At 36.7% G+C, this 22109-nt stretch overlaps 1 protein-coding gene across 4 annotated transcripts in view; it reads left to right on the top strand.

The window, feature by feature from the left end:
• STXBP5L (syntaxin binding protein 5 like) overlaps positions 1–22109 on the top strand; it is a 187319-nt gene that overhangs the window by 3506 nt on the left and 161704 nt on the right. For all 4 annotated transcript variants that reach the window (XM_021397328.1, XM_021397318.1, XM_021397302.1 and 1 more), the window contains exon 2: positions 13548–13645. In XM_021397328.1, the coding sequence (XP_021253003.1) occupies positions 13548–13645 (98 nt within the window). The remainder of the gene's footprint in view (positions 1–13547; positions 13646–22109) is intronic.

Below are 22109 nucleotides of genomic sequence, written 5' to 3'. Positions count from 1 at the left end.
AATTTTTTCTTTCTTTACAGATTATTAGATCTTCATTTAGATAAGTAGTGTAAAAGCTGACTCATACATTAAGAATTAAAGGGCCTTACACTGCATTCTTTACTTAAATGAATTGCCTTTTTGAAGTTTTTGGGAGGTCTTCTTGACTAAAAACACAGATCTGAATCCTCCAGCAGAACACTGGTTTTATTGGTAACGTATGTTTTATTAGTAGCATATCTGAAAGCTGTCTCTGTTTTTGACATTTTTGAGATACTTATTAGCATGGTGTCTTTTTAAATCTTAATAGAAGTATGCTGAATATTTCATTTTGTACTAAGGTGTTCACAGTGAGTTACTTTTGCCATTTAAGTTTGAATCATTAATGTAATCTTCTGTATTGGCACTATAAATGAAATATTCTGAAACTATTACATGTGAAATAGCTGCAGACTTTTTTAAGCATCATAAACTTATGTGTTGGTATCTGTACTGATGAATCATTGTCATCCTTCTGAAAGTATTCATGTAATGGGAAATTTTGTCAGAACTGTATTTTGTGACAACTGGAAGCTGAGGTGTAGGTTGTATTGTATCTAAGGCTTCTCTTGGGATTTGGGCATCCATGTGGTAAAAACACTGATTATTATTCAAATTAATTGAATGCGTGAGATAGAAGAGTCATGCCAAAAACTAGACACAATCCAACAGAATATGTTAGTAACGTTTGCATTAATTTCAAGGGTGGTGGGTCTTGTTTCTTCAGTTATTAATAAGGTATATTATTAAGGATTTGTTGAGACATCCTGTATTTGTTCATAGCTTGTAGAAATTAAAATACAGCAGCAGGAAGAGATCTCAAATTAATATAGGAATCGGGAACAGTTAGGATGTTGTAAATCATTTAAGTCGAACTTTGAGCAGAAGGGACATAAATGGTGGAAATGGTGATTTTCTTACACCGTTTTGTAGGAGGTTGATGGTCACGTGGTACCATAGTTTGGGGAAAACTGACTGAAACTGAAGAAGCACATTTTGAGAACGTATAGTGCATATTCTTTATGAAAATAAGTCTCCCGTAAGGAACTACTTGAGCTGTTCCTCAACAACAATTGTAGAGTTGAATTTGCAGAGCAAGATGTCAATACCTTTCTGCAGAGAATGTTTGAAATCAAGACCTCCATAACAGCGTAGCAAGAGTTGTGCTTTACTAGACCTACAACCCAGTCCAGCGTATTTTCTTTGGCTGTAGGCAGCCACTAGATACTCTAGAAAAGATTCTGGAACCTCTAAAATAAACTTCTCACTGGATGATTCCCCAAACTCTAATATTTTTGTGACTGCCTTTAAAACCTAAAGCATGTGATTTGTTTTCTCTTTAGAAGTCATCTTAAGTGTTCTCTCTGCGTAGCCTTGCTGTGTGATAAACGTCCTTTTGAATTTTGCTGTTATTCACATTGCGAACATAGTCGTAGTTTCAGTACGCACATCACTTCATCTTTATATGAAAATAGAGGAGGCCAGAATAGTTTTAGAATTTCATTGAAACTGGTGTGGAAGCTCATGATGGATTGCAATTGTGGCTTCCAATCCCACCTTATCTTTACCAGAAACAGGCTCTCAGGAAGCATCCGATCAGTAGCCATATTTCAAAGACAACCTCACTTTTTTCAGTTTACCTCTAGGATTTCACTCCTCTGGGATAATGGCTGTAATAGAGACTGTTCTGTTTTTGGCTGAACTTCTCTATTATATTGTCTTGTGATATTACATAAAGGCATTTCATTTAGATATTTCAGTTTATCATGTAAATTTACATGCATTATTTATCTGGATTTCCTATAACACAGTCTTAAATTTTGATTCACGGATTTTGGAGATGGTAATATTTTATTTTGACAGTCTATGAAGACAAACATTTAGTCCCTTTGATAGCAGTCAAGTAGATAGTTTAACTGTAGGTGCAGCACGAATATATGTTTTGGTGTCAATAGAAAAAAGATGAATTTCCAAATGGCAGTTTAAGAACAATTGTGCAGTAGCACACAGTTTTATTTCTGCTTATGGAGAATAAAAAAAGTTCTTTGTTACAGGCTGTCTGTAATGTTTTAGTTAGCACGAGCTGTGTGGTTAATCTGTGTTGCCTCATTAGGAAGGTCACTCGGGGCCAAAAGAAATATCAGTGTAAAGTTTTAAATTTCAGAGAAAACCCACTTTAAGTATTAAACCTTACTTGTAAGTGCTCAGAGTTCATTCTGTGGTAAATATGATATGACTTTGAGAAGGATTTTTCACACATGCAGTATTTAAATCTAGTGCTCTATCCAAAACTGTAGATTCATAGTCACAGAATCACATATTTTTAGGGGTTGGAAGGGACCTCTGGACATCACCTAACCCAGTCCTTTGCTAAAGCAAGTTCCTAGAGTGGGTTACACATGAAAACATCCAGTCAGGTCTTGAATGTCTCCAGAGAAGTAGACTCCACGGCATCTCTGGGCATAAGTGTCATAAGTGACACTTCTGTAATTAGATGACGGTAATCATATTACATGTGTGATGATCGTAAAGTATTTTGCTTTTTAAAATGTTTGTAGTAATTTGACATCGGGCTCATCAGCAGTAAAGAGCACAGCATATCGGAAGCTTCTCTTTGGGAAATTTGAAGATATTAAGCTACCCTTAGTAGTACAACTGGATAATAGTTATGTTTCTTTCAAACAAAATATCTTTCTTTTTGCATTTGATCATTTTATTTGATTATTTTATTTTTTATTTTTTATTTTGATTATTTATTTATTATTACTTTATTTGATCATTAATCAAATACTAATCCTAAATGCATTGATGCAGACCCTTCAGGTTCAACACATGCAATTACAGCTTCAAAACCATTTTAAGAGTTTTAAGGTTGCAAAACAAACCACTTGAAAATTCTCATTTTCTGATGTTTGCTTGCAAATACAGCCTTTAATTGCATCATCCCATATTTCTTCTGTAGGTCTTATTTAGTAGAACGTAGTGTTTGCTGAATAGAAAGCACTTCAGTATATCTTTGTATACATAGTTTACCCAAGTATTAAGTTCCCCATGGGCTTTCTCAGCAGAAGTGCTCTTCACTGTAGTTTTGAAAGCTTTATAAACATTAATGAATTGATCTTCACATTATTTATCTGAGATGGACATCATTATTCTTGCTGTATAGATAGGAATCGAGGCACAGAAGGTCCACAGTGCCAGGTTATCTAGTATTTGCTGTTTTGAGTGTCCAGCTTGACTTGCCTTGAGTCTGTATTTTAGTGTCCTCTTTTATACCACTTGCATCTTCCAGATATGCCTCTCATTGTTTACACATTTTGTTGCAAGTACCCTGCACATCTACAGACTAGCTTCTAGGCTATTCTCCCTTAGATAGTCAGAAAAACTCTGAATTTCCTTCATGTCTCAAATGGCTGTAGATGAAATTCTGGCTTCAGACTGGATATTTGAATTGTACCTAAGATGTGTTCAGGCTCCATAACCTCAAACTGGTTGGTCACAAAATGGAAACACTATTAACAACTGTATGTTAAAAGTTTAATTCATGGCCCTTGGCTTGATCATTTATAAAACTAAGTGATAAGAAGACTGATAGTATTTCCTTTCTGCAGTTTTCTATCTCAGCTGTAACTTGCACCTTCCTATTCAGTACCAAATAGACAAGTTTGACAGACAATATCTTTTTTTTTTAACAATAAAAATAACTTTGATTTACTCAGAGGACAGGTGAGCCTGTGCTATGCATGGAGTGAGGCAAAAGTGATGCCAGAAAAATATTTTCCTATGACAGAAGAACATCGTTTGATTAATCTGTGCAAGAAGGGGACAAATTTATGTTGCACAGATTATCTTCGTTTGTGAATGTCCTATTTTTCCAGGTTTTTTTACTGGTTTATTGACTATACTAAAATGCAGTGTTCATAAAAGCAGCTTATATGGATGTATTAATTTCCCAAAATATATGTTAGAATCAGGATAGAAGGACGTTGGAGGCCTCTGTGATTAGAAGTATGAGTAATGTGCATCTATGGAGAGAAGAGAAAGCAGTATTGTTAGGTACAGATGGCTGGTAAATATGCTCAAATGTAATAAGATGTTATCTTTGTACAGTGCTGTGTCCATTCCAAACAGTTCACCAGCAAAGACTGCGAATAGTAAAAAATAGTAGAGGCAATCTGTTGCCTGTAGCTAGGGTCAAAGTCTGAAGAGGCACACTTTTTATGGTTCTGCTGGAGTTAAATTGTATACAGAACTGGAAAAAAAAAAGTGACCCTTAATATTTAGGGGTTTGAGTTAATGGGTGTATGGAATCAAGAACAGCCCTGTTGAATTCAGGGGACTATTGTGCTGGTATAGGTAGATATGGTACCATGTCTTTTTTGCAGAATTTGATTCAAATGAATTAAACATCATTGCTTATGTTTCATAAAAACATCCCCTGTGTAAGAATGTTAGTTAATGTGAAGTCAAACGCCCAGAAGTCAGGACTGTTATTCAGCTATTGCAGAAATATAATGGGTGTATATATGTGTTTCAATCTAGTCTTTATTGCATCTTCTTGTTTTCTTGAAGTGTCTGTTCCTATCATCCATCAGATTGGGTTTAAACAGTACACAACGTATGGGATAGATGGATGGATGCTGTTCTGTACGTATTCTTTGCCACAGTTCCTGTGAGAAAATTTCTTTGTTATCCACTGGACGTTGCACAGAGTCATAAATAGTGAACTCCGATGTCTGCTTTGTACAACCCAGTCCATCTATTGTATCTTTCAGGGATGGGTGTGTGCTTTCAGTTACACCTGCCCAGCATCGGTTTTATTGCAGAAATATTCCGTTGTAGCTGTGGATAAAAGTGAATTGTAATAGGTCCAACGAAACCTGATTCATTCATTGCTTCTCTCTACGTACATTTTAGTTGCTCACTGACTGAGGCAAAGGCAGGAAAACTGGCATGTGATTATGTAAACAGTGATCTGATTCTTAAGGTCTTTGGATATAGTATATATTCCTTTACGCCTGCTAGCTGTGCCTTTGGTACTATCTTGGTCAGTACTGGGGGGAACACTAATATTCAGGATTTGCTGGATTTCTCTGTTGTGAAAGGGCAAAAAGCTGCCACAAAGTATCTTGGTCCCATTCAGAATATATCTACCTCATCTGTGAGATGAGCTGCTGGCCAGTATCTCCAGATTGAATTCTAAATTCAGATAAAACATACAATATGCAAAGATGGTAGGAGAAGATTAATTATGAATTATTAATAAAAAAGTAAGCAACATTGCAAATACTAGTAATGAAAAACTGGTTCCCCCTTAGCAGGTAGGCCAAACTGAGCTTTGAAATCATTGGATTTGTTTTTAATCTTATTTTACCTTAAAGGCAAAGCTAAGTTTGCTTTTATTAGAGGTCATGGAATTTATCTATTTTGCACTACAGCTGAAAGAAGGTTCTTCTATTAACAGTTGATGTCCTATTTCTTGACAGTTTCACAAGCAAGAGTGGGAAGCCGCTTATAGCATATGTACTGAACTGTGAATGCAATTTCTTCATTATGTTTTCCTCCCTTTTTGCATAATTGTCTTGCAATTTTTAAACTTTGGAGTCCTCTATGAGGAATGGGCAGAAGTGAAATGATTTGGCGTACAGTGTCTTCTCTTGAAATTAGGATTTCTCCAAAGAGGAGAATACCTACCTTGGGATGATTATATTCTTGAGTTACTCTATTTATTCTGTAACTCAGTTCAGTGGTAGACATGGCAAGATGGTGCAGTTGTGAGGAGGTTTGCCACAGAACACTCTTTAAATTGTTCAAAGAGGTAAGGTTAAGATTCAGCCACTCTGGTTTGAGCAGCAGGGTGGGGTGGAACAGGCAATCTGCGAGGTTCCCTCCCACCCTCACCTATGCTGTGAACTTGGAATAATATATTTTGGGAATCCATGTCATTTTATTGTGGATTTTTCTGTCCGATTTATATTTTTTTCTGTTTTAGACATACTATATTTCAGGGAACAGTCATGGAGATAACACTTTCTGAAATTCAGAAGGCCATATTTTCCCCTTAAGATGACTGTATCAATATGAATCCTATGTGAATAGGACTGTTCTGATTTGGTGGAGTTTAACATTCTTGTTAGCAGAACTGAAGATGACAGTGAAAAATCGCATTTCTGAAGTTCTTCAGAGAATTTTGTAATGAGAAGAGCAACTTCAGTGAAGACTGCAAGATTTATTTTTCACTGTAGTTATTTTTTGAAGTAATTGTTTGGAAGATGCATGTGGATATACTTTCTTTTTTGGTGCCAAACAATGCCTTTTTGAGCCTGCTGATATTGTCTGCCTTCACAGCATCCTATGGTGTCAAGCTTCAGAAGTTCATTGCCTACTGTATAAGGAAGCTTTTTTTCTTCCATTTTAAACTAATCCTTTACTTGTTTTGTGTGGCTCTCTCGATTTCCTAAATAACAAGTCCACATTCAGCTTGTTCATTCTCTCGATTCTTTAAGTCCCTCATATCCTCCTACAGCCTTCTCCTCTGTGAACTGAAGCCCCCACATCCATAGACTTTCCTGATGAAGCTTGTGTGCATCACCTTGAGTATTAGTTGCCTTACCTGTTTCAGTTCTGACTACACTACTTCAGATGTGGACTCCAGAGGTACATACAATACTCAAGATAAGGCCTCATAAAAGTCTTATGTAGCAGCAAAATGATGCCCTCAGTGTTATTCTCCATACTTTTCTCAATTCTCATCAGTATTATTCAGCTTTTTTGGGTTGCTGCTGCATATTAAACTAAACACATATGAGGAATGCCAACCATGCCCACCAAGTCACTTTCCTGTGTTGTAGATGCTAGCTCTAAATTCAACATTGTGTAAGCCTAGTAAAGATTTTTCTTTCCTAGACATCTTGTCGTATATCTATCCACACAGAAGCTCACTTAACCACATTTGTGCTCACTTAGTCAGGTTCATGCAGTCTTTCTGGACCTCATTACTGTAAGTACTGCATTTGACTACCTGAAAAAGCTTACTATCAGCTACAGACCCGAAGATCTTAGTATTCAGTACCTTTTCTAGATCATTAAAGATGATGAGTAGAATTGATCCAAGAACCAGTCCGTGTAGTACTCCACGTAATATTCTCAATGTAAAAATGCATTAAACGCTATCCTTTGTTTCCTTTGTTTAACCAACATTCAGTCCATAAAAAGAAAACCCTTTCCTTCAGTGTGGTGGCAGCTTTGTTTCTGTAATAGCTTTGCTGTGTATCATTAGTGGAAGGATTTTGCAAAACTTCAATGTATTCATATCCCCTTTGTTTACATGCATACTGATAGCTTCACAGAAAACTAAGTTAGACAAGATTTCCCATTGTAGAAACTCTGTTATGTTCTGCAGACCATTTTTATCCATGTTTCCACTGATCTTAGTCTTTATTTTACCATTTTGCCAGGGGTAGAAATCAGCCTTCCAAGTCCATAGCTCTGAAGTCCTCTTTGCAGGTAGCTTTCTCCGTGTGGATGTTTCTAGCTTTTTGTGTGTGTGTGCAGAGACACACAGAGTAAGAGAACTATCTACGGATATCTTTATCTAAGAAAAAACCAAGTAGATATTAGAATCACCTGTGCACACACTTAGATGTCATGGCTCCTAATGCAGGGTAAGAGCTAAATGGAATCCATGGCTTTGGTTTGAAACTCTGGAAAGTTTTTATAAGGTTAGATTCTGGTTTAGTTTCAGTTGGGATGGAATTGTTTTCTTGAGAGTTCTGTTATGATACTGTCTTTTTGGTTCTAGCAGAAAAACAATTTTTAGAACGTACTGATGCTTATAATTGCTGCTAAGTAGTGTTGTACAAAGCCAAGGGCATTCTAAGCAAAGGGCCCAAGGAGCTGGAAGGGAACAGAATTAGGACAGCTGACTTAAACTGGCCAAAGGGATATTCCATACCATATGACTTCCTGAGGAAGGAGTTATGAATGGGGCAGGAGTTCATCTCTCTCTCTTCCGCTGCTTGGGGGGCTTGCTGGGCATCAATCACGGGGTAGTGAGCAATTACTTGTGTATCATAGTCATAACTATTATCCTTTTCTTTATGTTAGTAAATAGTTTTTTCTCAACCCACAAGTTCTACCTTTTATTTTCCAATTCTCTCCCACATCCCACTGGGAAGGGTGTGAGTGAGTGAACAGCTGTGTGGTCTCAGCCACCTACTGGGTTAAACCACAAGTTTTGGTAAGGTTAGATTTTAAGAAAAATTATTTCCTTGAAAAAGGAAAATTTAGCTTATAAAATTGTGTTTCTTTTGTGTCATTGCCTTGGGTTGGAAGCCTACTAATAACTTGCCCTATTTCTTTCTTTCCATCTTTCGTGAGCAGAGAACAATCTCACCAATCAGAGAATCTAGGCACAGAAGCATAGGAAGGAAGGATGTCATTATTGTGTGGGGATATAATGCATGACAAGGCATCTTCATAAGCATCCATCAACCATTTTCACCACCATAACCTCAGTGAAAGCTGTAATCATTGACCTTTTTGAATATTTCTTGCATAGCTGAGTAAGAAGCTATATGTTTTTCTGTTAAAACTTCATTCCCTGTTTCACAAACAGGTACGTTGTTTGCTTCAGTGAGACTTCTGCATTGGCATGTTGATCACAATTTGGAAATAGATTCTGCATCTTGAGTCACAGGCTTAGACTACGTAGTTCAATTTAAACAAGTACACATCTCATCAAAAATTATTTAGCAAAAATCAATTTTGCTGTCAAATATTACGCAAAGCAGGGTATCTACAAAGTATCAGTCGCACATTTTACGTTTATGCAAACCAGCAGGAACAGTTTCTCCTTATTACTTCATTGGTACCATTTAAAACAGGTTTTAGTCCTGCATTTTCTGGAGTTATTTAGAAAAGAACAAAATCACCTTGAAAAAAATGACTTTGCAGTCTAATATAGATTACCATAGAACAAAAGTTAAGAAAAACTCCTTATACTGAAAAGCCAAATTATATGCTATGTAAGTAACTGCACTGGATACTGCATATTACTACTAGTGAGACTTTCTCTTTTCTGCTGCTGAAAAACATACTGTTATGTTCTGTACAGCAAAAAACACTGGTAGAATGATGGTAAGTCCAAATAATAAATTTCCTATGTTCATTTAAGTAAATTTATTTTATATACATATATATAGAATTCACTGAAAGAATATTTGCTTGGAATGATTTTAATCAAATTTAAAACAGCATGACAAAACTGAATGAGGATTTATACTGAAATCATAGCTACATTTGTAATTGTTCTGTTTCAAATAAAATGTTTTGAATATTATATATAAACTGCATGTCCTAGGGAGCACAGACTGCTTCTAGAAACTACATGCCAAAAAGGAGACATAAAAGATGTCTGGTTAATGTTGAGAACAGCAGTCCTGGCTCCATCTGCTGTCTGCTTTTTTGCTCCCATCTTTTGGCACCTTCTTTTTTAAGACATTTGTGGTAGGTAGGTCCTGTATTTATGAGAACGCGGGCTGATACTTTAGGATTCTTTTTCAGGTTTTGTCTGCTATGGGGATAGCTTAGTTTTGGGGAAAAAAATCTACTTTGTTTTGCATGTTCTATTGACAATTGAAAGTTTTGGTCACTATTGTTCAGCCCCTACACTGCTCAGATTAAGTTGGAATTTCACGTCATCCTAGCATCAAGCTTGTAACCTGCTCTGCTTCTTCATCTCTATTAGTAGATGCTGTGAGGAAGCCCAGGCACAGTACTAGAATTGTTGTTCATTCTTACACATACAGCTCCCACAAGATTTATCAATATATAACTGAAAAATCTACTACCTACTATCAAGTAATAGTTTCTCTTGTCAATTTTTCTCATAGTCTTTGGAAATAGAACTGTTGTCAGACTAAGTCTAAGGAGAAGAGGCTGGGAAACTGAAGTTTGACAGCTTATTACTCTTCTGCTTAAAAGGCTTCGTCTTTAGAATCACCTTTGAGACTGCTCTAATTCATGCTAAAATCTCAACTGTAAAGGCATTTTGTTCCACCTTAACTGTATACATTATAGCTTTGTTCTCCATCTAAACTGTTTTTGTCCTTTATTTGGAGTCGTAATCAATATAAACGTTTTACTTGAAAATTGTAATTTATGTGGAGGATTAGTGGACTTCAACAATATTTTTTTGTTCTACAAATTGAGTAATTTTGCAAGAACTTCCAGATTAGAACAAGAACTTCCAGATTAGAATAGGTACAATACTCCACTTTGGAAAATGGCTGCAAAATGGAAATAACACTTCTAAGTCAATCCCAGAGTTTAGGAATATTTACTGAGCTATGATCCTGAAAAGATGTATATCTCTGTGCTTTTAAAACATAGTTCTGCAAAACAGGACTCAAATTATAAGTCAGACTGTGTAGATTGCAGAAATACTGAAAACGCACACAAAAATGATGGTAAATGCACAGGCAAGAACAAAAATAAGACTTTAAAATATTGATCTTTACATCCCTAGATCTAAGAAACAATGCTGTAAGCTCCAGTCAGAGTTAAATATCAGAAAGACTTATTTTGACTGAAATTTCTAAAAATTCAAACTTAATTGTAGAGAGATTTTTTTAAAAATTAATAAAATCTTTTGTAGAATATATGTATTTTCCTGGTAGGGAAAAACATTTATTCACAGGAGTAAAGAAGTATTGAATATAATAGAAAATGAGTAATGAAGTTAGGTCAAACATTAGATGCACTGGAAAATATATTTCATAATTCCTGATGATTTGGTGACATGAAAGGTAAAAGCATTTTTACAGTATGTAAGTTTAGTACCAGCTTAGGTGTCAAATATAAAATTATTTATTCTGAGTAATTCTACCACTTGAGAAGATGAAAATGTTTAAAAAAAAACTACACAAAAAAAACACCAAAAAAATACACAGTTGTGGAGGTATTTGATAAATGTCTACATTAACATAAAAAGTAAGTTATGATTCTACAGCTTACTGAAGTAGCATGTGTTTCTAGATTTTTGCAGTCTATAAACTAGTAATTTGAATTTTTTTTAAGACATCCCTTATCAGCAATAAGTAAGAGTTGAGATGAGTAAGGTTTCTCTTAAGGAAGTGTTTATTTGACAGAAAAGATACATTTGGTTGTTCCCAAACTACTTGTGATTATCAGTTCAAGTGCTTCCAGCTGGAACAAAAGAAAACAGTTGGAGTTATAAAGCTGTAGACATCATCAACTGCCTTTTATAGACATCATCAACTGCCTTTTATAGGTCTGCAATTAGGGAATCTCTTGTAGAAGTTGTTCCATAGGATCTACTGAATGCTTCAGCTAACACAGCTCATGAACAGGATAATCTCGAGGAAGATAAATTATCTGAAAAAAGTTGAATTCTGCTCACTCCAGAAAACTTACTTTTCAATTGCAACCATACATTTAAAAAAAAAGAATTATTTGTTATCCAAGTCTAGAATCATAGAATCACCAAAGTAGGAAAAGAACTCCAAGACTGTTTAGTCCAACTGTCCACCTACCACCAGTATTTCCCCACTAAACCATGTCCCAAGTACATATAAACGTTTTTTTAATGCTTCCAGGAATGGTCACTCAACCACCTCCCCGGGCTGCCCATTCCAGCGCCTGACTGCTCTGTCAGAGAAGGAATTTCTCCTAATATCTAACCTGAATCACCCCTGGAGCAACTTGAGACCATCCCCTCTAGTCCTATTGATACTTACTCAGGAGAAGAGGCCAATCTCCACCTTGCCACAACCTCCTTTCAGGGAGTTGTAGAGAGCGATAAGGTCACCTCTGAGCCTCCTCTTCTCCAGACTGAACAATCCCACTTCCCTCAGCTGCTCCTCATAAGGCTGTGCTCCAGACACCTCACCAGCTTTGTTGCCCATCTCTGGACACATTCCACGGTCTCGATGTCTGAGTTGTAGTGAGAGGCCCAAAACTGAACACTGTACCTGAGGTATTATTAGGTAAACAATCACATCCATTACAGTTATTATTTGTCTAGTCTAGTTATTTTCAGTCCATTTTTTTGTATTGGACTTTTCCATCATGAAATTGTTTCTCATAAGAGGCAGGCAAGTCATACTGGTCGTAACTTCCAGGTTTAGATAATTTAAAATATTATTTGAGGAGATCTTCAAACCTAAGGATGCATTGCATCATGCTATTAGTTCATTTATTCCCCAAAGTATCACTGAAAAATCAGGATTAAAAGCATAGTATTCCAAATAAAGATTAAGAAAGGATGAGTGGTTCAGCTGTTCGTTTTGAGAACATCTTCTCTGGCATTTTTGTTTTTGTTTTTTAAATTGATATGAAGGATTTTTCCCCTCATAGGCTTGATTCAGTTTATTGGTTTATTGGATGTCTTCCCCTGGACAAGTTCCATTTCTGTCCTCTGTGGCTGTTCTGGTCAGGCTGAAACTGTTTGTTACAGTGTTGTAAAAGCATATTGCATGTCTTTTTTTTTTTTTTAAATTTACAGTTACAGCTGCCTTCCATATTGAGGTTATCTTTCAGTATACAGTTGTACATTGATGTATACTTTATAATCTTCATTGTTACAACAAAAAACATAAAATATCCAAGTAAAGAGCATATGTAGAAATTAACATGAATGAAATTCACCTCTGTATTTAAAACAGTCTATCTTTTTAAATGCTTTTGTGGAAATGTATTGCAACTAATACAGCATAAAGTAAAATCGTGGAATCACAGAATCATAGAATGGTTTGGGTTGGAAGGGACCTTTAAGATCATCTAGTTCCAACCCCCCTGCTGTAGGCAGGGACACCTCCTTCTAGATCAGGCTGTACAAAGCCCCATCCAGCCTGGCCTTGAATGTCTCAGGGGAGGGGTATCCACAGCCTCTCTGGGCAACCTGTTCCAGAATCTTACCACTCTCACAGTAAATAATTTCTTCCTAATATCTAGTCTAAATCTACCCTCTTCCAGTTCAAAGCCATTTCCCCTAGTCCTGTCGCTACATGCCCTTCTAAAAAGTCCCTTCCCAGCTTTAGGCCCCCTTCAGGTACTGGAAGGCTGCTAATAAGGTCCTCCCAGAGCCTTCTCTCCTCCAGGCAGAAAAGCCCCGTCTCTCTCAGCCTGTCCTCACAGAGGGGTGTGCACCAGCCCTTTGATCATCTTCATGGTCCTCCTCTGAACCCACTCCAACAGCTCTATGTCCTTCTTGTGTAGGGAGCCACAGAACTGGACACAATACTGCAGGTGAGGTCTCAGGAGAGCAGAGTAGAAGGGAAGAATCACCTTTCTTGATCTGCTAGTCATGTTTCTCTTGATGAAACCCAGGATACAGTTGGCCTTCTGAGCTGCAAATGCACATTGTCAGTTCATGTTGAGCTTTCAACAGCCAGCCAACAGTGTTGATTACAAAAATGTAGATTCTTTTCCTATTTATGTAACACAAAACTTATATGCTGTTGTTTGTGGTTACATTTCATTCACTTTGTTATTTTGTTCTGTTTCAGACGGTTCGTCATGGTTTTCCTTATCTACCCACTGCCTTAGCTTTTGACCCAGTACAGAAAATTCTGGCAATTGGAACAAGAACAGGAGCCATACGAATGTATCCTTTCTTATTCAGAATGTACACAATTTCTCTGTATTTGTAACTCAGTGATGCGAATCATCTTTACATCTAGAAGCACTCAGGTAAGGGTACAGTTTATGATGTTAAGTTATGCCTCATTTTGCTTTACTTTATTGACTGGAAAAGGATGTGCTGTTGAGGAATTACCATTAGCTTCTTTGGGTGTCCTGAGGAAAAATTTTGAATGAGTTTTTGATGTATGTGTGGCATATATTGGTATATAAAGCACAATTAATTTTTTGTTTTACTGCAAGTAAAAACAGAGGTGTTTCAGTATGTAAAGTTAAGACTACAGTGTGGTGATGAGCAAAGTGTGAATTTTGTACTGGCAATAAATTAATTGCTGCAATGCAGCCAGCTGGAGAAATCTTCACTGGAAATAACTATGTAAGAAATATTGTTTAGACTTTCCTAAGTGAATGGTGGGAAATAGATTATTTTAGGGCATAATTCTTCTCTTCTTGGAGGAGGTGTTTCAAGGAGGTAAGATGAAACAATCTAAAAGTAGCTGTTTCTCTTCATTAGTTATAGAGGTACATTAGTGCCGGAACCTTACATATATTTTTATACTGCAGGAATTTTAAAGTTAGTTGTCTAAACAGAACATATTGAACATAAATGAAATGAAAAATTTGAACAACTTTCATTTTAGAAGAATATGAGGAGAATATTTAAATGTCTTTCAAAATGCTTATCTTCATATTTTTTTCATTTGTCTTGGTTCAAATGTATTCCAGTCTGGTGAAACTGCATATAATGTAATAAAGAAAGAGAAGAAAGAATGTTACAGGAAGCTTTAAGAGTTACAGGATACAGAAGTAGTAAGCCAATACTTTTTACAGCTCCTTGCAGCTAAAGAAATTCCAGGGTTGAAAGTAGGGGACAATGCTGTATAAAATAGCAGCTGAAGTAGTGTACTGTTGTGGTTTTACCCAGCAGGCAGCTAAGCAGCACACAGTTGTTCACTCATACCAAATACCATGAAGAAAATCAACTCTGTCCAGCTGAAACCAGGACAGTTACCATCTAAAGAAAAATTATCTCGTGGAGAACCAGTCTGTGCCTCCTGTAACATGACTAAAACTTTAATTTCCTCCATTTTTGGGTGCTCTTGATCTGAACACTTGTGTTTTCATAAACCTCATTTTCTTTCCCCAAGACTCAACTAAACCAGTTATGTAAGAAACTTTGTTTTGATGATTCGACTCTTAATATTTTCCTGTGTGAAGTAGATTAAATATGTTCCATTCAGTGTAATTACATCACAGCAATTCTCCTTGAATTTATGTACTTCTGGGAAAGTTCAAGTCTAGTATCCATGCATTCTTGTTCCAAGAGTTAGGAAACATTAGAAGGCTGGAGCCTTTTCTCTGGAAGATTCATTGGTACCTTCCATAAGCAGGGAGGCGGGGAATTTCATAGGTAGTGTAGGTATTGTAGAATGAAGGTCTTGCAGAAAATTGACTCCTGAGCCCACTGCTTCTTTCCATTTTAGCAACCTGGCGTATGTAGGAGCAGAGTTCCAACGGCCTAGGCATCTTGTGCCTATGTAAATCTCTCAAGAAAGAATGCATACGCAGAGCCCAAATTAATACATCTTTGTGCAGAATTAAGTTAAACCTGCATGTCACTTGCCACAGGAATGAAACATAAAGTGGAAAATAAGATGTATCCCTCACCTTGTATAAAAACTCTGTGTGAATTATCTATGGAAATTGATTATAAAGGGAAGGAAACTGATTATAGAGGAAGAAGGAAGAAGAATATTTTTCGAAGTACATTCTCCTTTAATATCTCTTCTCCAGTTTTGCTAGCAAAGGCCTACTTCATTGATGGAAAATCTTCTAGGAACTGAATCAAACATGGGTGTCAAGATTATCAGATAACTTGATTTTTTAAGAGATATGCCATCTCATAACATAAATGCCTCATGGCTTTGGCACACAGAGCCTGGTTTGCTTAATTGAGTATTGAGTCAGTGAGAGCTATGCTTTGAAGACAGAGGGTGCCATTAAAAAGGTTACTTATTTATTCATTTTTTAACTGAGACTTCTCAACTTCACTCTCTGAGCTTTACAGAACATATTATGTAAAAAGCCTAGTCATGGACTAATAAGTTTGCCTGTGTACATAGCGAAGAAGAGTGATCAGTGAAACAGGGCCTGGGACCATGCACTGAGCACCACTTATTTAAGCCAGTCATGTAGCCATTTGTAACTGTTGCAGGCAATAAGATTCAAGCCAAGATGAAAGTGTTTAGCATTAGTTCTGAAAATACAATTTATAATGGATTTTTTTTAAAGCAAACTAAAAGCAGTTTAGATTTTAATGCCTCTCAGTCTTCCACAGTATCCTGTAAAAGCAGTTTTTAATAGAGCAGCATAATCTCATTCTGCAATGAACATCTTACATAACAGAATGATAGAATTTGTTCTCATTCATTGTACTCTAGCAGTGAAGCTGGTGCTTCTAACCAGTATTGTGGATGGTGCAAAAGGATGTTTGGCTACCATTATAAAAATGTAGCCATTTATTTGTTTGTGTGTTTGCACCAAAAGGTCCCAGTTTGGATCAAATTCCTTTGTGCTGAGCAGCACAAAGGTATAGCAAGACAAAATTTATGTTCAGTCTTTGTGTAATGATGTAGAACAAGTTTTTCTGTGACCAGTGCAAGTGACATAATGGTATGCTTGCTTCCCTGTCTTTCTGAAAGGTTCACAAAGTGCTGGGATATCTAATGGTTGGAAGTCAACAAGCTGAAAAATAAAAGCTGTTTCCAAAGAAAAATGAAGCATATATAACAGTGTTGAAAATAAAGGTATAACACCACACCTTTAGGTGATCATTTCAAACAATCCAGCAGCATGAAATTGTCTGTTCTTAATTGGCCTGAAATAGACTATTATTTATAAATTTCCATTACAATACAGAGATAAATGAAAGTTCACTTTGGAATGAAGTGAAAATCAGTTTGCCTTCTAGATTTCTTTTCAAGCTGTTCTAGCAGTTGTAGCTTCTATAGCAATGGGAATTGCTGTTGCTATGCTCTAGTGATGCTAGTGGTCCCTGTGGGATTCTCAAGAAACTTCAGACAACTGTAGCTTTTACCTACGTCATTGTCTGATGGGTGCTGATCCTCACAAAACAGCTGTGCTTCATCCTCAGAATGAGTGCACCTTAAATCACTGATGAAAGAGTGTCTTCCTATTACTGACACTGAATTACAAAACCTGCAAACAAAGGGCAAAATACTCACTCTAGAAACAATTGCTTTGTCATCTGGTCGCCCTTATCCTTCATCCCTGTTCTCAGCACCCATACTTTGATCGTGTCTTGTTACTACTCTTTGGGTACTATCCTTGCTTCAGGCAAACATGTTCAGATGAAGAAGGGTTATGAAATTGAATTCCTTTTCTTATTGTCTCCGTATGCTTTTTCTCTTGACATAGTCTGGAAAATCTTCTGACATTACACACAACAAAACAAAGTGTACTGTCTCTAATCTATCAGAGAAGGCATATCACTATACAGGGTGTGAGAGAAATTAAGAAAATTGGTCAGACTTAAGTCTTTTTCAGGGGAAAAGAAGGCTAAGGTTTTGTCACGTCATGTATCTTAATAAATAGGTCAAAATCAGTGATAGAAGTAGTTATTCCAGTGTCATATCTGAAGAAGTGGCATGTTGCTTTCCTGTTTCATTATGTGTATTTCTACGTTGCCATTTATTCAACTCATAAATGCTTGCAAAAATTCATTATAAGTACTTTATTTCATGGATTCATTGTGTCTTTTCACTTTGACTTCTTCCATCAAATCAATGATATGCTTAGCCAGTATAGTCATCTACTCCAGGCATATAATTATGTACATATTATTGTTTTGAGTCACTGATTATTTCGTGGCCAGCTGCAGTAACAAACTCTGCATGTAGACCATTCCATAGTTATTATAGACCATTCCAAAGTTATTCTTAAATAGACCATTCCATAGTTACTATCATCTTTGTTTATAAAGAAATGAGGGGAAATTTAAAATTTAAAATTCAGTGCAAAGAAATCTACTGGGTCCAGAGTGGCCCCCATACCATGAAAAGCTTATCTATCATCATACTGGTTTACATAGATAATACATCTTTGGACACATTTTTACTGTTATATATTGTTATGAATAATAGATATTCTTAAGACTGACAGGCTTCATGTTTGTTGTGGATGGTGGTCATGGGGTATGCTAATCTTCATTTTCACTGTTTGTGGCTTGAGGAAAAAAAAGCAAGTAATCCAAAGCACTTCCAAAGCCTTTCTAATAATTGCAGTATTGCAGTGTCATCTGATAATACAGTAGTCATTTTATACCTTAGCAAACAAAATTATTCCAACTCACTAACATATGAATGTGGAGGTGTTGCTCTGCCACCACCTTTTGCATAGCTGCACAGCCCCAGCACTTTCCTTGTTCTGACTCTGGCGTTCAGCAGATCTTCCCAAAAGCACTCCATTAGCATGGTGAAATACTGTTCCTGCTTTGCTGTGCTACTTTGCTGATAGATTATGAAATGAATTAGCGATGATTACCTCTGGCTTATCAGAGTGAAACTGTAAGGAAGCTGGAAAGAGTGCATTTTTGGGACTGAGAAGGGGGGAAATAGGGGACAAACTTTTTTTTTTTCAGTAAAGAACAGACTCTTAAATTGAATTTTCTTAATGTATGAAATTACATCCCAGAAATTCACCTATAACAGAATGCAGTTGTTTTTGAACTTTGCCACAAAATGTAGAAATAGCCTTTCAATTTTGAATAGTAGGAAAGATAGCGTATTTTTTTTTTGCTTGTATTTAAAAATTCTTTGTGTGAAGCCAGTTGCAAATCATAACAAAATGTCTACAGGCTCTGCTCAAGAGCGATCCACTTTTGGATAGTATTGGAAATAATTTTTTTAGCCCATTTTGTGTGCTTCTTCACATACATTGATAGCAAGTGTGATTTTGGAATGTCAATTACGGTACAGCAATACTTATTTTAATAAGTGTGTCTTGTGGAAAATAAAACACAACTTCAACACTATCTCATTTGTCTCCATTAAACAGTCAAGAGTCATATCTGATGCTAGAGTTTCCATCCCAAGTGAAGAGGAAGGTGCAATCTAAACCTAAGATAGCTCTGCTGAACACCATGGATCTTCAGCAGCTGATGTACACAGACAGACTATGTTACAGGGAAGTACAACTGGGGCTGATGGTGTGCTGTAGAGAAAATGAAAGAGAACAAATGGGGCTAATTAAATCATCACCCATAGGGTTCTGTAGAGGCATGGAATTTTACAGTTAAAGGAAGTATGGCAAAGAATGTTTGACATCAAGTGGATCAAGATGGATATATTTAAAAGAAAAGACAAGAATGTAATGTAAAGTTTTGGTCTGTAGGAACAGTAGCATAACATCTAAATATAAAATGTGGCAGATTTCCTCTCACTACAATTGCTGTCTCTAAATCTAAACAAGGTTTCAGTAGATCTTTATCCTTAAAATAAGCTGACTGTGTTCTGTGTTGTTTACTCTATGTGATTTATTGGGCAGATGGAATGGGGGAAGCACAGACAAGATCATAAAACTAAAGTTCTGGTGTTTGGTTTGGAAGAGTCATTGATGCGTTTTATCTTTATCTCATTGTGGAATATATTTGGAATTTTTCCAGAGTGCTTAAGTAGATCAGGAGCACAAATTTCACTGACAGCCAGTATTCCAAATATAATTTTTTCTGAAAATCTCACTGGTAATCAAGAAATACATCTGTGTATTTTTATATGCATGGATACCTAAATGGGTTATTACAGAAATGAATTTATTGTTGAACTACAAGAATAAAAAAATATAAAATATATAAAAATAATCAAATTTACTTGTATGATTACATCTGACAGATCCAGAGTTTAGGGAATTTAAAATCTATGTGAAGATTATTACACATCTGGTTATGTGTGTGCTCGTATCTGTATACATACTAAGTCTCTACATAGATGTATATATTTGGATCCATTGGTCTCCCAGGTCTCATGCATTTTAAGTATGTTAAATATGTTGCAGTTAAAAGTGTTGAGCTTATTAGGCTTTCAGTTGTTGTTTATTCAAGAGGAAAAAAATGAGTCTGACATCCATGAAAAAATCTACTAAGAAAAAATAGATTTTCATATATTTGAAAATGCATACAAAAATACAAGGAAGGTGGATGGATCTGGCAGCATTTTAGTCAGATCTGATAAGCATCATCATCCCTTATGAGGAAAGGCTGAAGAGACCTGGGACTGTTCAGCATGGAGAGGGGAAGACCGAGAGGGGATCTAATCAGTGGTTATAACATCAAAAGGGTGAGAGTCAAGTGGATGGGGCCAGGCTCTTTTCAGTGGCATATCATGACAGGACAAGGGGCAACGGGCAGAAACTCTAACACAGGAAGTTCCATCTGAACATGAGAGTAAATGTCTTTACTTTAAGGGTGACAGAGCACCAGAACAGGCTGCCCAGAGAGGTTGTGGAATCTCCTGCTCTGGAGATACTAAAAATCTGCCTGGATACTTTCCTCTGTAAGCTACTCTCGGGAGCCTGCTTTAGCAGGTATATGGGAACTGCTGAGCCACAGCCTGAACCACTGATTGAGCACCTGGAGGAAAGACCCGGTCATCACTGGGAGCGCAGGTGAAGGCAATTCACTGTGAGACTGGAAGGAGTGGAACCTGGCTGCACCCCTCTTAGGCCTCATTTAAGGGCTGACTATCACTGAGGAAGAATCTTTTGCTGGAGATCCCTCCTTGGTGGAGTTTTTCTGTGAGTCTGGATCTTTGGAGGTGGATGAGTATTCCTCTTTTTTGTAGTATTTTCTCATTGTGCTGGTCCTTCTGCCATTATAGCAGGGGAGTTGGGCTAGATGGTCTTCAGAGGTCCTTTCCAACTCCTAGAATTCTGTCATTTTGTGACTGTGTTTATGAACACTGTCTGAAAAGAAATACTTTCTGGATGTTTGTTTCAGGAGTTTAATAAGATGAATACATACTATGCTATTGAAACTTTGCCTAATGGTGATAGGCAGCTATCTCAAAGAAGTGATATATCTTAATTGGATCCTGTGCTATATGGCTTTTTACTTTTTCCTACTTTTTTTGTTCAAATGTTTCTGTCATTAGCAGAAATATTGTCTTGCAGAAGAAGTAACGTGCATTGATCTGGTCTCCCAGATGTTTACGAGGGTGGATAGCGATAGGACAAGGGGGAATGGTTTTAAGCTGGGACTGGGAAGATTTAGGTTAGGTATTAAGAGGAAGTTTTTCATTCAGTGGGTGGTGACGCACTGGAACAGGTTGCCCAAGGAGGTTGTGGATGCCCCGTCCCTGGAGGCATTCAAGGCCAGGCTGGATGTGGCTCTGGGCAGCCTGGTCTGGTGGTTGGCAACCCTGTGCTCAGCAGGGGGGTTGAAACTCGATTATTTTTAAGGTCCTTTTCAACCCAGGCCATTCTATGATTCTATTCTCCCTTCCAATGTGCTAATTATCTTCTTACACAGATACACATGGCCTAAATTTAGCAAACATCCTTAAAACACAGAATGGTTGAATACTCCTTTGGTCTGTTTGGATCAGCTCTCCCAGCTGTGACTCCTCCCAGCCTCTTGTGTACTCTTTAATGAATCAATGAGATATGTGATAGGAGTATACTTAAATTTGAGTAAATTCCTGTAGTAGGCATGTACCTTAGTTGACACTAAGTAGTTCTCAACTACATAGTCTCTTGGAAGTCAATGATTATAGCAATTTACATCCTAGTGTTTTAAAATAATTATTTTTGTTTTTCTCGTTATTTGTTCCATTTAAGGTCTCAGCTTCAAACAATTTATTATCTCAGGTGTGTTTGCTCCACTTTCAGTTCAGTTATAACAGTAGTGCTTTCTTGTTCATGACAGTTCTATTAATCTTAGTTTTTAAAGTTTGAGAGTTTTCACTTTAACTTAAATGCTTAGAGTGTAATGAGTGACTAATGCAATACATCAATAGTTTATTTGTTGAGGAACTTAACATAATCACATATTTTAAATTAAGGAGGTTTTCTGTATTCCTTATACAGACCTTATATATTCCCTAGTCAGTAGGTTATTTGCATAGCTTTAATGCCAGTTCATTTTATCTTATTAGGCACATTTGTGAGAGGGACATCACTTTGAATTACAATAATGTAGCCTCTTAGGTAAAAACTAAATGAAAAGTGAACTTAAATTTTGGTCATTTTTAAACAGAAGAGAAAGTGCTGGAATGGAAAGTGTTTAGGTGCCAGTCATGAAACCAGGCAGGAAAGTAATGCTTGTTTCCCTTTCTCATATTGATAAGAGGGTCCCAGAAGATAAGAGTGACTGCAAGGTGATAAAGAGAAGAGATTATTTGCTGATGTTATATTCA

This window comes from Numida meleagris, chromosome 1 (assembly GCF_002078875.1).
Source record: "Numida meleagris isolate 19003 breed g44 Domestic line chromosome 1, NumMel1.0, whole genome shotgun sequence".
Taxonomy (NCBI): domain Eukaryota; kingdom Metazoa; phylum Chordata; class Aves; order Galliformes; family Numididae; genus Numida; species Numida meleagris.
This window is presented reverse-complemented; position numbering and strand designations above follow the sequence as displayed.